This window comes from Melanerpes formicivorus, unplaced genomic scaffold, assembly GCF_026170545.1.
Source record: "Melanerpes formicivorus ecotype bairdi unplaced genomic scaffold, bMelFor1.0.p_v2 SCAF_132, whole genome shotgun sequence".
In the NCBI taxonomy this organism is placed as follows: Eukaryota; Metazoa; Chordata; class Aves; order Piciformes; family Picidae; genus Melanerpes; species Melanerpes formicivorus.
This window is the reverse complement of record NW_027142484.1, coordinates 953,639-968,537: the sequence shown is the minus strand read 5'-3', so window position 1 is coordinate 968,537 and position 14,899 is coordinate 953,639. Positions and strand designations below refer to the sequence as shown.

Here is a 14,899-nt window from a genome sequence, read left to right as displayed (position 1 = left end):
TGAATGTGCCCAGAGAAGGAGATTCCATAACCTCTCTGGGCAGCCTGCTCCAGGGCTCTGTCACCCTCACTGGAAAGAAATTACTTCTCATGCTGAGGTGAAACCGTCTCTGTTCAAGTTTGTATCCATTGTTCCTTGGCTTATTACTGTGCACCACCCAAAAGAGCTTGGTCCCCTTCACTTGACCCCCACCCCTCAGCTATTGATAGACATTGATCAGATCCCTTCTCAGCCTTCTCTTCTCCACACTAAACAGCCCAAGGGCTCCCAGACTCTTTTCACAGGGGAGATGCTCAAGACCCCTGAGCATCCTCGCAGCTCTCCCTTGGACTCTCTCCAGCAGGTCTCTGTCTCTCTTGAACTGGGGAGCCCAGAACTGGACAGAGTATTGCAGGTGTGGTCTGAGCAGGGCAGAGCAGAGGGGGAGAAGAACCTCCCTAGTCCTTAATTAAAAAATAATGTCATAGTCTCAGTCTTTCAGTGTCCCTCCGCCGCCAGTGGCATCCAAGCGCGGGCAGGGCCGAGTCCCCCGCAGCTCGCTGGGGCAGAGCGGCGGGTGCCGCCGCCCGTCCGCCCCCACTCGCCCCGACCCGCCGCGGCGTCGACTGCGGCTCTGGCCACGGCCGAAGGGCATGCTCCCCGCCCCGCTTCCAGGCTCTTCTCCGGCCTCTGGACACGGCTGCGGGCGCCCGAGGGCAGCGCCGGGGCGGGATCGATTCAGGCCGCCTTGGGGGCGGCTCCACCGCTCTCCCAGCCGCCCCCGCCGGCCTCACAGCGCTACCTCTGCTGCTCCGTCTTGTGCTGTCCGAAGGTGTCTCTGAGCCTTAACGCAGCCTGTGCGCCTCCTCTGCCTCAAAGGTCACGGAAGATGGGTTTCCCGGGCAGGCTGGCGGCGCTGCCGAAACTTCTTGTGGCGGCGGCGGGCCGGGGCGGCGGTGCCTGGAGGCGGCCCGGGGGGTCCTGCGTGGGGAGCCCCCTCCCAGCCTGCGCCGCCGCCGCTGCCCCGCGCCCACCGCTGGGCGCCCGCGCAGCCTCCGCCCGAGCGGCGGGCGAGTACGAGAAAGTTTACAGCGCTTCTGTGGCAGAGCCCGAGAAGCTCTGGGGAGCAGCTGCCGAGCAGATTCAGTGGTACAAGCCGTGGGTCCGAGCCCTGGAGAGGGCCCAGCCGGGGAGCGCCTCCTGGTGAGTCTGCCTGTATCCCACCCCCGGCGTGGGGGCCTGGCCGGGGCCGGCCCGAGCGGGGCGCGGCGGGGGAGGACGCGGCTCGGTTGTACCGAGGAGGGCTGCCCGCCGTGGGGAGAGGTGCGAGGGGTCGTGTGCTTAGCACAAGTCTGCCCCAGCGCGGCGTGGTCGTGGTGCTGTGCTGGTTTGGCAGGTGACTGCAGAGCATGGAGGAGTTTAATGATTACACTTGGTTAAAATTAATGATTAAAAGCAGTGTGGGTGAGTGCACTGGGATGAGTGGTGTGGTGGGTTGAAGATTCCCCCCAACATAAAACGGCCAGACCGGCTCAGATGGAAGCAAATGAAGCTGTATTTGCAAGCAAAACGACAATCTGGAGATGAAATGCAACGAATATGCACAAAATGTACCGTATTTACAGGTATTTATAAACAGCACAAGAACCCTCCTGGACAAACGACGGGACTAGTAATAGCTTCCCCACTCCCTGCTCCTTTTGCCCCTGTACACGATAGAGCAGAGAGAAGAGCAGAGAATTGTTTGTTAATACTCAACTGCAATAAAGCAATGCAGCCGAGGTCAGCAAAGCCAGCAGAAGACACAGCTGGCATCTGCCAGAGCAAGGAAGCCAAAATGAGAGAAAGTTAGTGTACACTACTAGCTTTTGTGTTTGTTATCTGTCCAATGGGATTATTTAAAACTTACCATTATTTTACTTTTCACATCCAAGAGTGATTTATTTACATTCTACTACTTTCTGTTCAAGATCTGTGGAAAATTTTCAAGGTACAGCCTGAAACTACCACAGAGGTGTGACATCCACGAGTGTGTGCTGCCCATGCGTGGCTGAGTGCGAGGGGGTCTGGGTCTGTTGCTGTGCCATCCAACTCCCTTTGGGGCTGTCTTGGGAACAGGGTGCTGTGAGCATGGAGAAGCCAGGCATGAGGTGCCAGGGGAGCTAGGTGTGTGGAAACACAGAGATGGTGGCTTGCAGCGTTACTTAATCTTAGAAACTGTCCAAATAGGTAATAATTTAAAGAATAGAATAGAATAGACCAGGTTGGAAGAGACCTTCGAGGTCATTGTGTCCAACCTATCATCCAACACCACCTAATCAACTAAACCATGAAACCAAGCACCCTATCAAGTCTCCTCCTGAACACCTCCAGGGATGGTGACTCCACCACCTCCCCGGGCAGCACATTCCAATGGGCAATCACCCTCTCTGTGTAGAATTTCTTCCTAATCTCCAGCCTAAACAGATGTGGTTAAGGTAATGCTTGGCAAAAACACTGGCATTGTAGTTTTTATATATCTATATATCTATATCTATATATATATACACACACTTACACACACATGGTGAATGGCCAACTGCACAAAGACAGAATGTGATATCATAGAATCATGGAATTGTTAGGGTTGGAAGGGACCTCAAGGATCATCCAGTTCCAACCCCCCTGCCATGGGCAGGGACACCTCACACTACAGCAGGTTGCTCACAGCCACATCCAGCCTGGCCTTCAAAACCTCCAGGCATGAGGCTTCCACCACCTCCCTGGGAAACCTCCTTATAAATTGCTGAGTTGAGTTTTCAGTACAATAATAAGGGTGGTGTTACCTGTTAACATGTTGTGTTGATCACCATCAACAAGTTTACATCGTGGTCTTTGACTTTTTTTCCTCAAGGAGAAGCTGATAGAGGATAATGCAGGCAGTACAGGATGAAGGTAACCTTTAGGACATTGACATTCTTCACAGTTTGAAGTGTTTTTCTAGTTTGATTTTAATGTAAAAATTCTGATCATTCTCAAAATGTAATTAAAAATATTAATCACTCTTGGATCTGCACAAATGAAGAGATGGAGAACCAGCAGAGTGGAGCCTGCTTACTTATTTGCATCTCATGTTACTGCTTGACACCTCTAGTAGTGGAAATTGTCTGTTGGTCTAAGCTGAATGTTAAACAGCTCTCAGACAGGATATGTCTCTCTAAGTCATCAGGAATCTGTAACAGTCAGGAGTTCTGAAGTATATGGATAGGGAAACTTGTGTTCCACTGATGAACAACTGATGTTGTTTACCTGGACCTGAGCAAAGCCTTTGACACTGTCCCACACCACATCCTGGTCTCCAAACTGGTGACACATGGGTTTGATGGGTGGACCGCTAGATGGATAAGGAACTGGCTTGATGGCCGCACCCAAAGAGTGGCTGTCAATGGCTCCATGTCCCAGTGGAAGCCAGTGACAAGCAGAGTCCCTCAGGGATCAGTCCTGGGACCTGTCTCGTTCAACATCTTTGTGGGTGCCAGGGACAGTGGCATTGAGTGCACCCTCAGCAAGTTTGCTGATGACACCAAGCTGTGTGGTGCAGCAGACACGCTGGAGGGAAGGGAGGCCATCCAGACGGACCTGGACAGGCTGCAGAGGTGGGCACAAGCCAACCTCATGAGGTTCAACAGGACCAAGGGCAGGGTCCTACATCTGGGTTGAGGCAATCCCAGGCACAAATCCAGGCTGGGCAGTGACTGGCTGGAAAGGAGCCCTGAGGAGAGAGACTTGGGGGTGCTGGTGGACAAGAAGCTCAACATGAGCTCTCAGTGTGCACTTGCAGCCCGCAAAGCCAATCAGATCCTGGGCTGCATCGAGAGAGGGGTGGCCAGCAGGTCAAGGGAGGTGATCCTTCCCCTCTACTCAGCTCTGGTGAGACCCCACCTGGAGTACTGCCTCCAGTTCTGGAGCCCCTATTACAAGAGGGATCTGGAGGTGCTGGAAGGTGTCTGGAGAAGGGCCATGAGGATGATCAGAGGGCTGGAGCACCTCTCCTATGAGGACAGACTGAAGGAGTTGGGGCTGTTCAGTCTGGAGAAGAGAAGGCTCCCAGGTGACCTTCTTGTGGCCTTCCAGTATCTGAAGGGGGCCTACAAGAAGGCTGGGGAGGGACTTCTCAGGATATCAGGGAGTGATAGGACTAGGGGGAATGGAATGAAGCTGGAGGTGGGGAGATTGAGGCTGGATGTGAGGAGGAAGTTCTTCAGCATGAGAGTGGTGAAGCCCTGGCATGGGTTGTCCAGGGAGGTGGTTGAGGCCCCATCCCTGGAGGTGTTTAAGCCCAGGCTGGATGTGGCTGTGGCCAGCCTGATGTAGTGTGGGGTCTCCCTGCACATGGCAGGGGGGTTGGAGCAAGATGATCCTTGTGGTCCCTTCCAACCCTGACTGATTCTATGATACTATGACCTTCATATCTTGTTCAACATCTTTGTGGGTGCCAGGGACAGTGGCATTGAGTGCACCCTCAGCAAGTTTGCTGATGACACCAAGCTGTGTGGTGCAGCAGACAGGCTGGAGGGAAGGGAGGCCATCCAGAGGGACCTTGACAGACTGGAGAGGTGGGCACAAGCCAACCTCATGAAGTTCAATAAGAGCAAGTGCAGGGTCCTGCATCTGGGTCGAGGCAATCCCAGGCACAAATCCAGGCTGGGCAGTGACTGGCTGGAAAGCAGCCCTGAGGAGAGAGACTTAGGGGTGCTGGTGGACCAGAAGCTCAACATGAGCTCTCAATGTGCACTTGCAGCCCGCAAAGCCAATCAGATCCTGGGCTGCATCAGGAGAAGTGTGGCCAGCAGGTCAAGGGAGGTGATCCTCCCCCTCTACTCAGCTCTGCTGTGACCCCACCTGGAGTACTGCCTCCAGTTCTGGAGCCCCTATTACAAGAGGGATGTGGAGGTGCTGGAGTGTGTCCAGAGAAGGGCCACGAGGATGATCAGAGGGCTGGAGCACCTCTCCTATGTGGACAGACTGAAGGAGTTGGGGCTGTTCAGTCTGCAGAAGAGAAGGCTCCCAGGTGACCTAATTGTGGCCTTCCAGTATCTGAAGGGGGCCTACAGGAAGGCTGGGGAAGGACTTCTCAGGATCTCAGGTAGTGGTAGGACTAGAGGGAATGGAATGAAGCTGGAGGTGGGGAGATTCAGGCTGGATGTGAGGAGGAGGTTCTTCACCATGAGAGTGGTGAAACCCTGGCATGGGTTGTCCAGGGAGGTGGTCAAGGCCCCGTCCCTGGGGGTGTTTAAGACCAGGCTGGATGAGGCTCCGGCCAGCCTGCTGTAGTGTGGGGTGTCCCTGCCCATGGCAGGGGGGTTGGAACTAGATGATCCTTGTGGTCCCTTCCAACCCTGAATGATACTATGATACTATGATACTATGATTTCTAGGTCGTGACAGTATTCCAAAAGGTCAGGTAGGATCTGTGTAATGGTTACTTTTTAATAACTCAGGAAGGAGAATATCATAAATGCCAGGGAGCATGGTTTAGCTATCAGATGCTGTCAAATAAAGTGCTCTGATTTGCTGAGCATGATAAGCTTGCTTGCTACAAGTGGCAAGGTTAGGTCTTTGTAAAGTATTGTGACTCCTCAGATGGTAGTATCCCTGCCTCTTGTGGCAGGGATAACTCAGGCTAAAGTCACCCTTATCTTCCAAAGGTCTTTTCTGGCCTCATTTCTCACTTGGATCTTTCTCCCTCTGTGGGTGCAGATTGGCACAGCCTGAAATGATCTGGTTAATGGGAGCAAATGCCTTAAAGCTGGCTGTGCAGAAGATGGAACCAGGCTCTTTTCAGTGGTGCCCAGTGACGGAACCAGAGACAGTGAGCACAAACTGAAACACAGGAGGTTCTCTCTGGAAATGCTTTTTTTATGTGAAGATGCACAGAGTTGTTGCACAGTCTCCATCCTTGGAGCTTCAGCAGCTGTCCTGGTCTAATGTCTTCAGGTGGGCCCGCTTGAGTAGGATAATTGGATGAGGTTCCTCCAGAGGTTGCTTCCAGCCTCACCCAGTGTGTAATTTGGTAGGGGGATACGGAGATGTTTGGATGTCAGGTAGCTGTTGCTCTGTTGTGGATAATAAAACATAAAGCAATTCAAATGTGTATAATCCTCTTTAATGCCCTAATACCAGCCTGCACCTTTATTTTTTTCTTCAATTCAAGTTTACATGAAGTGATAGCAGGCTGTGTGTGATACCAGTGTAGTATGCTAAGGCCTCTGAAGTCCCAAATGGTACCAGCATTCAGTGTGCTGATTGACAAGTTCTTTGAGGAAAAGACTGAGAAGAAAGAGAGAAAGGCCTTTTCAGAAGACATGTTGAAGAGCAAACACAATAGAACAGAAGTGAGGAAGAGCCAAGGCTTCCAAGAAGAACATACCTTGGTGGTCTGATGGGGTGAAGATGTAGTTCTGATTCAGATTCCCCTAGGAAGCAGTTTGTGGACACTTTAAAAATACTACCAAGAAACTCATGTATGTGCTTCTTGAGTCTCCTGTTTCAGAGACAAATTATTAGGTCAACTAATAAAGCAGCTGTTTTCAGCATCTTTGGGTTTGGTTGCCAAACATGGAACTTAGAGAAATGGATACCTTAATGTTTTGTTTTTTTCTCTAGTCTCATTTACTTCAGTGAAAGAAGTCAGTTAATGTTTTTTAAATGTAGCTGTAAGACAAATGCCAATTTCCCCTGTCTAAGTACTTGGAGAGGGAGAAAGAAACATTCAGCATGCCCTGGTGTGTTTTGTTTAGTCTTTTCCATTAGAAACAGCAGGGTTAAGGTCAGTGGGTTGCAAAAATGATTTCTGAAAGTTATGTGATAAGCATCACCATCCTCTGGCTGTTTGGCTGAAAATAGCCATCCAAGGTACCACTGAGCTGCAACGAGGCCAAGTGCCAGGCCCTGCACTTGGGGAACAACAACCCCAAGCAATGCTACAGGCTTGGGGTGCAGCGTGGCTGGAAAGCTGCTGGCAGAAAGGGACCTAGGGGTGCTCATGGACAAGCAGCTGAATGGGAGCCAGCAGTGTGCCCAGGTGGCCAAGAAGGCTGATGGCGTCCTGACTGGGATCAGAAATTCTGTGTCCAGCAGGAGCAGGGAGGGGATTGTCCCCTGGGACTCAGCTCTGGTGAGGCCATACCTGAAGTGTTGTGTCCAGTTTTTGGCACCTCAATCCAAGAGAGATGTGGAGGTGCTGGAGCCAGGGCAGAGGAAGGCAAGGAAGCTGTGAAGGGCCTGGAGAATAAATCTGCTGAAGAGTGACTGAAGGAGCTGGGGATGGTTAGTGTGAAACAGAGGAGGCTGAGGGGAGACCTCATGGCTGTCTAGAACTACCTGAAAGGAGCTTGTGGAGAGGCTGCTGCTGGTCTCTTCTCGCAGGTCATTAGTGATAGAACAAGAGGGAATGGCCTCAAGCTGCCGCTGGGTAGCTTTAGACTGGACATTAGGAAACATTTTTTCCTGGAAAGAGTGGTCAGGGATTGGAATGTGCTGCCCAGGGAGGTGCTGGAGTCACCAAGCCTGGCTGTGTTTAAAGGTGGTTTGGATGTGGTGCTTGGGGAGATGGTTTAGGGGTGACCCTTGTAGAGTAGGGTTCTGGGTTGGACTTGGTGATCCTGAGGCTCTTTTCCAACCTGAATGTTTCTGTGATTCTGTGGTTAATTTTCAAGCCTGCACCAGTTACTGCTGCGGTGCAGAACTTCCTCTGATTTTGCTCACATCAAAAATAATGAGAGAGGAATTGTTTAGTGTAAAAAAAAAAAACCAACCAAAAAGGAGGTGTGAGCTTTAAACCATGTAAAATGTGTCTGCAGAGTTGAAGGAGAAAATTGTTCTTTGAGTTGGTTTTGAAGAGGTCAAAATGAGAAGTGTTAAATTGCAGCAAGGGTGCTGCAGATTTTTGACGTCTGAAAGGAAAACCTTTTTGATGCTAAAGGTAGTGAAACGTTTGAACAGATTGCTTTGGAGTTTTGTGGAACCCCACTTAGAAAAGTTAAGCAAATATTTATTTAATCATAAAATCATTTAGATTGGAAATGGTTCAGCAATCAACCCAATGCCACTGTAGCCATTAAACCATATCCTTGCCCAATCCTTTCTTAAACACCTCCTGGGACTGTGACTCCACCACCTCTCTGGGCAACCTATTCCAATGCCTGACCACTTCTGCAGTAAAGAATTTTCATAGAATAGAATAGAATAGAATAGACCAGACCAGGTTGGAAGAGACCTTCAAGATCATCGAGTCCAACCTATCACCCAACACCACCTAATCAACTAAACCATGGCACCAAGCACCCTATCAAGTCTCCGCCTGAACACCTCCAATGATGGTGACTCCACCACCTCCCTGGGCAGCCCATTCCAATGGGCAATCACTCTCTCTGTGTAAAACTTCCTCCTAACCTCCAGCCTAAACCTCCCCTAATATCCAATGTAAACCTCCCCTTGGCACAACTTAAGGCCATTTCCTCTCACCCTATTGCTAGTTACTTGAGACGAGTGACAAACTCCCACCTCACCACTGCCTCCCTTCAGGTAGTTGTAGAGAGCAATGAGGTCTTCCCCCAGCCTCCTCCAGGCTAAACAATCCCAATTCCCTCAGCTGCTCCTCAGAAGATTTGTTCTCTAGACACTTCACCAGCTCTGTTGCCCTTCTCTGGAGACAGTCCAGCACCTCAGTATCCTTCTTGTAATGAGGGGTCCAAAACTGAACACAGTATTTGAGGTGTGGCCTTTTGCTAAGTATTTTTTCCTGTGTGTAATAAAAGCAGCAGTCCTTGATAACCCACAGTATGTATTACATTATAATGATGTGAGCATGTTCACCCACAGCAGGGCCCTCTTAAGCCTCTGCAGAGCTGCCTTAGTGCTCTCATCTGTATTACTATCTTTTCTCTGCTGGTGTCAGTTTCATGTAGATACAGATGTTTATACGTTGCACTATTCTTGCCAAGAGAGGAAGATTTTGAGGACAAGTGGTGTCCCTCAGGGGTCTGTACTGGGACCAGTACTGTTTAATATTTTTATCAATGACAGAGAAAGTGAGGTTGAGTACAACACCAGCAGTGTGCAGATGGCATCAAGCTGAGTGGTGCTGTTGATACACCACAGGGACAGGATGGCATCCAGAGGGACCTGGACAAGCTGCAGAGAGAGGTGGTGCCCAGGGGAACCTCATGAGGTTCAACAAGAGCAAGGGCAGGGTTCTGCATCTGGGCTGGAACAATCCTCACTGTCAATACAGACTGGGGGAGGAGGTGAGCAGCCCTGAGGAAAAGGACTTGGGGGTGCTGGTGGATGAGAAGCTGGCCAGGAGCCTGCAGTGTGAGGTTGCAGCACAGAAGGCAAATCACAGCCTGGGCTGCATCCAAAGCAGCATTGCCAGCAGAGCCAGAGAGGTGATTCTGCCACTTTGCTCTGCTCTGCTGCGACCTCACCTGGAGTGCTGTGTGCAGATCTGGAGCCCTCAACACAGGAAGGACATGGAGCTGATGGAGAGGGTCCAGGGGGGGCCCTGCAAATGATCAGGGGGTTGGAGCAGCTCTGCTATGAGGAGAGGCTGAGGGAGCTGGGGGTGTTCAGCCTGGAGAACAGAAGGCTCTGGGGAGACCTAAGAGCAGCCTGCCAGTACTTCAAGGGGGCTAGAGGCAGGTTGGAGAGAGACTGTTTGCAAAGGCCTGCAGGGACAGGACAAGTGGCAATGGCTTCAAACTAGAGCAGAGCAGATTGAGATTGGATGTGAGGAACAAGTTCTCCATTATGAGGGTGGTGAAACGCTGGAGCAAGTTACCTAGGGAGGTGGTTGAGTCTCCTTCCCTGGAGATATTCCAGGTGAGGCTGGAGGAGGCCCTGGGCAGCCTGATCTAATTGGGGATGTCCCTGCTGACTGCAGGGAGGTCAGACTGGATGTGCTTTGGAGGTCCCTTCCAACCCAGACTGCTCTGTGATTCTGTGGTATGTGCATGCCAATAAAAAGTAATATAATACTTTCCCTAACCTCAGATTATTTTATGTGAATCTATTTTTTTTTTCTGTGAAATTCTAGCTCTAAAAACCAGAATGATAGATGCAAAGTAAGTTAAATTAAGACTGAGTTTAGCAGATTCTTAAGTTAATTGAGGTGCAATACTTTCACTCTTTTCACTAATAGACTTATTTAGCTTTTTGTGTGGAGTGGGAGGTTATAGGATAAAAAAATTACTTCCTGGGCCAAGTGTAATGTTTTATGAGCTGTGTTTTAATGGAATGCTTTCACTCATTGGAAAAAAAAAAAACCAACTATAAAATGCAAAAGCAAAGCCTTGTGAGTGTGGAAGACTGGCTGTTAAGTGCTTCCAACTTGTGTTTAAGGTTTGCAGGGGGAGAGCTGAATATCTGTTACAACGCTGTAGATCGTCATGTGGAGAATGGCCGAGGAGACCAAGTTGCCATTATTTATGACAGCCCTGTAACAAACACCAAAGAGAAAATAACATACAAGGAGCTTCTTGAACAGGTATGGTTGAGGATAACCTTGTCACCTAAAATGGGCCCTAAATATTGCACAGCAGGTATATACTAGAGAGGTACAAAGAATCTGCCTTGCTAGCTTATTGCTGTACCCAGTATTGTATATAAGCTTCACTCCCTGTACCCAGTTAGACTATCTAAGAGGTTTTAGTGGTCTTCTCATTCTTCTTCTGCAATTGAATTGATTTTATTTTTCCTGACTGATTGTGTTTTGAACTTGTCTCTATGGGATTTAACTGTGTTTTTTGCTCCTAACAGTTCTTATTGTGCATTTAAAGGGTAAAGCAAAGTATTAGCCAAGTCACTTGGCAGTTGCTGTGACGAACACAAATACAGCTCCATAGAAGGGCAGGATTTCAGATTAAAAGTTTTTCTACCAAGCTTTCTAATCCACTCTAATAGAAGAAATTAACCTGGTAACTACTGGCTACCTGATAGGAAAGGCATTCACAAACAGATCTGCTGAAAAGGGGAGAGACATGGGCTGGTGTATTTTGAGGCATGGATCTTGTGGATCATAGAATGGTCCAGGTCAGAAGGGACCTCCAAAGCTCATGCAGTCCAACCTTCCCACAGTCAGCAGGGACATCCCCAACTATATCAGGCTGCCCAGGGCCTCCTCCAGCCTCACCTTGAATATCTTCAGGAAGGGAGTCTCAACCACCTCCCTGGGAAACCTGTGCCAGTGTTCCACCACCCTCATAGTAAAGAACTTGTTTCCAACATCCAAACTAAAACTGCTCTGCTCTAGTTTGAAGCTAGGAGAGACTTTGAGAAAAGACCCTACCAATACAACTGTGTGGCATGTGTGACGATGTTTGGCTCATAACCCTTAGCCACTACTTGTGACTCTGTTCTCTCTGCTCAGTGTAAGCTAAAAGTACTATGTCTTGTCATTTCAAAGTAGACTTCCAGCGCTCTGAATGTCTCATACAGTCATAGGGTTGGAAGGGAACTCAAGGATCATGTAGTTCAAACCCCCCTGCCATGGGTCGGGACACCTCACACTACAGCAGGTTGCTCACAGCCACATCCAGCCTGGCCTTCAAAACCTCCAGGGATGAGGCTTCCACCACCTCCCTGGGCAACCTGTGCCAGTCTCTCACCACCCTCATGGGGAAGAGCTTCTTCCTAATATCCAAACTCAACCTACCCATTTCTAGTTTTGTTCTATTCCCCCCAGTCCTATCACTCCCTGACACCCTCAAAAGTCCCTCCCCAGCTTTCTTGTAGCCCTCTACAGATCCTGGAAGGCTACAAGAAGGTCCCCTGGGAGCCTTCTCCTCTCCAGACTGAACAGCCCCAACTCTCTTAGCCTGTCTCATTGTAGATAGTATGCTTGGAGGTTTGTCATAGGACCAAAGTTAATGAACCTTCTGGCAGGGACAGAAGCCTTTTGCCTTATTTCCTGAGTTGCCTCATGGATTGAAAATAGCCTGCCAGTGTGTATCTCTGTTCAGCCTGTTGCTTGGACTGTCCACATCCCACATATGTTTATTAGCTTCTCTGTCCAGCAAGCTGATAGTGTAGTGAAAATGGCTTTTCAGAAAGGCTGCCTGTTCAAAATGTTTCTACAAGGGATCAGCATTTGAAGTGGTGGAATTCATTCTGGCTTATAGTAATAAAAGTGGAGTTCATAGATCAATTCACCAGAAATTATGTAGGATAACTGAGGACCTCAGGCTGGGAAGATGCAAGGGCTTGTAACAGGCTGGATCACAGCTCAGATTCCAAACTGCAAGGCAAGCAAGGCTTGTGACTACTCCCAGAGCTTGGACAATTGCAAGGCAAGGCACTGGCTCTTTGAGCTGGTATTTATAGATTTCCTGAGACAATGATAGCCAGTGACAACAAAGATTAAGAGATGGAAACCTGATACTTTAAACTACAGAATCAGTTTTCTCCAAATGTGGCCACAGGCACACACACCTGGCCCACTTGGACCCCAGGGCATGTGCAGACAAGCCTGGGCAAAGTGAGCAATCTCCTGAAAAACCAGACCTGCTGGCTCCTGCCCCATGGTCTGGTTCAGGGCATTTTTGAGGCTTTTGTCCCTTCAGGACAATTCTTGAGACTGCTCCACTTGTTAAAAGGAAACCTCAAGAATTTGAGAGTCATATCACAGAATGTTAGGTGCTGGAAGGGACCTAGAAAGCTCATCCAATCCAACCCCCTGCCAGACCAGGATCACCTAGGGCAGATCACACAGGAACACATCCAGGCAGGTCTTGAATATCTGCGATGAGGAAGACTCCCCAATCCCCCTGGGCAGCCTCTTCCAGGGCTCTGTCACCCTCACAGGGAAAAAAATTCTTCCTCCTCTTTCCATGGAACTTCCTCTGCCTCAGCTTCCACCACTGCCCCTTGTGCTGGCATTGGGCATCCCACAGCAGAGCCTGGCTCCAGCCTCTGAGCACTCACCCTGCACATCTTTATCAACATGAAGAAGGTCACCTCTCAGGCTCCTCTGCTCCAATCTGAAGAGCCCTCAGCTCCCTCAGGCTCTCCTCATAAGGAAGATGTTCCACTCCCTTAATCATTTTTGTGGCTCTGTGCTGGACTCTTTCAAGCAGTTCCCTGAAGTCCTTCTTGAACTGAGGGGCCCAGAACTGGACACAATACTCCAGATGTGGCCTCACCAGGGCAGAGTATAGGGGGAGGAGAACCTCTCTCAACCTACTCACCACAGCCCTTCTAATCCACCCCAGGATGCCATTGGCTTTCTTGGCCACAACAGCACATTGCTGGCTCTTGGTCAACTTCCCATCCACCAGGACCCCCAGGTCCTGCTCTTCACTGCTCTCCAGCAGCTCAGTCCCCAGCCTCTACTGCTCTATGAGTTTGTTCTTGCCCAGGTGCAAGACTCTACTCTTTCCCTTGTTGAATTTCATTCCATTTCTCCCTGCCCAGCTCTCAGCCTGTCTCAGTCTGGCTGAGTGGCAGCACAACCCTCCTGTGTCAGCCACTCCACCCAGTTTGTGTCCTCAGCAAACTTGCTGCCAGTGCTCTCTGTGCCCTCATCGAGGTCATTGATGAATATATTGAACAGCACTTGTCCCAGCACTGAGTCCTGAGGGACTCCACTAGTTACAGGCCTCCAACTAGACTCTGTTCCATTGACCACAACTTTCAGTTCTTTCCTTCAACCAGTTCCTATCCCCCTCACTTACCTGATCAACCAGACCACACTGCCTCAGCTTAGCTGCAAGGATGCTGTAGCAGACAGTATGAAATGCTTTACACCCAGTGCTCTACTATCATCTATCTACCTGGTTATGTCCTCAAAGAAGGCTATCAGGTTGGTCAAACATGACTTCCCTTTGCAGTTGTTGACTCTTGATAGATCATTTACATGGAAGCAGTGACTTCTCCCCATGATTCTTTTCAGTAGCAGTGCAGAGTTGACACTGACTGAATTAACTATCAGATAAAACAGAGTACAGTAAGGTGGTGGGGTTAGTAAAACCAGCAGACCTCCAAGACTGACAGCATGAAATATTACAGAAACTTCAATGAGAAAGAAGGCCTTCAGGCTGTCAGCAAAGGACAGACTGCAGAGCTTGGCCCAAGCTAACCTCATGAGGTTCAACAAGACCAAGTGCAAGGTCCTGCAGCTGGGTCAGGGCAATCCTAGGCACCGATATAGGCTGGGCAGGGACTGGCTTGAGAGCAGCCCTGAAGAAAAGGCCTTGGGGATGCTGGTTCAACAGGGGCCAGCAGTGAGCACTGGCAGCCCAGAGAGCTATACAGAGCCACGGCTGCAACAGAAGTGTGGCCAGCAGGGCCAGGGAGGTGATTCTCCCCCTCTGCTCCACTCTGCTGAGACCTCACCTGGAGCTCTGTGTCCAGTTCTGGAGCCCCTAGTACAGGGAGAACCTGGAGGTGCTGGAAGGTGTCCAGAGAAGGGCCATGATGATCGGAGGGCTGGAGCTGCTCTGCTGTGGAGACAGACTAAGGGAGTTGGGACTGTTCAGTCTGGAGAAGAGAAGGCTCCCAGGAGACCTTCTTAATTTAGAATAATTTAGAATAAACCAGGTTGGAAGAGACCTTCAAGATCACCACGTCCAACCCATCAACCAATCCAACCCACCTAAACAACTAACCCATGGCACCAAGCACCCCATCAAGTCTCTCTTCTTGTGGCCTTCCAGTATCTGAAGGGGGCTACAAGAAAGCTGGAGAGGGACTTTTGAGAGTGTCAGGGAGTGATAGGACTGGGGGGAATGGAACAAAACTAGAAATGGGGAGATTCAGATTGGATGTTAGGAAGAAGTTGTTCCCCATGAGGGTGGTGAGAGACTGGCGCAGATTGCCCAGGGAGGTGGTGGAAGCCTCCTGCCTGGAGGTTTTTGCAGCCAGGCTGGATGTGGCTGTGAGTAAC

General features: G+C 49.9%; 1 protein-coding gene across 3 annotated transcripts in view; it reads left to right on the top strand.

Moving 5' to 3' along the window:
• Positions 1-785: 785 nt before the first annotated feature.
• Positions 786-14,899, top strand: part of ACSS3 (acyl-CoA synthetase short chain family member 3) — a 78,755-nt gene continuing 64,641 nt past the window's right edge. For all 3 annotated transcript variants that reach the window (XM_068168122.1, XM_068168121.1, XM_068168123.1), the window contains exons 1-2: positions 786-1,182; positions 10,360-10,504. In XM_068168122.1, coding sequence (XP_068024223.1) covers positions 869-1,182; positions 10,360-10,504 — 459 coding nt within the window. In that variant the 5' untranslated portion in view covers positions 786-868. The remainder of the gene's footprint in view (positions 1,183-10,359; positions 10,505-14,899) is intronic.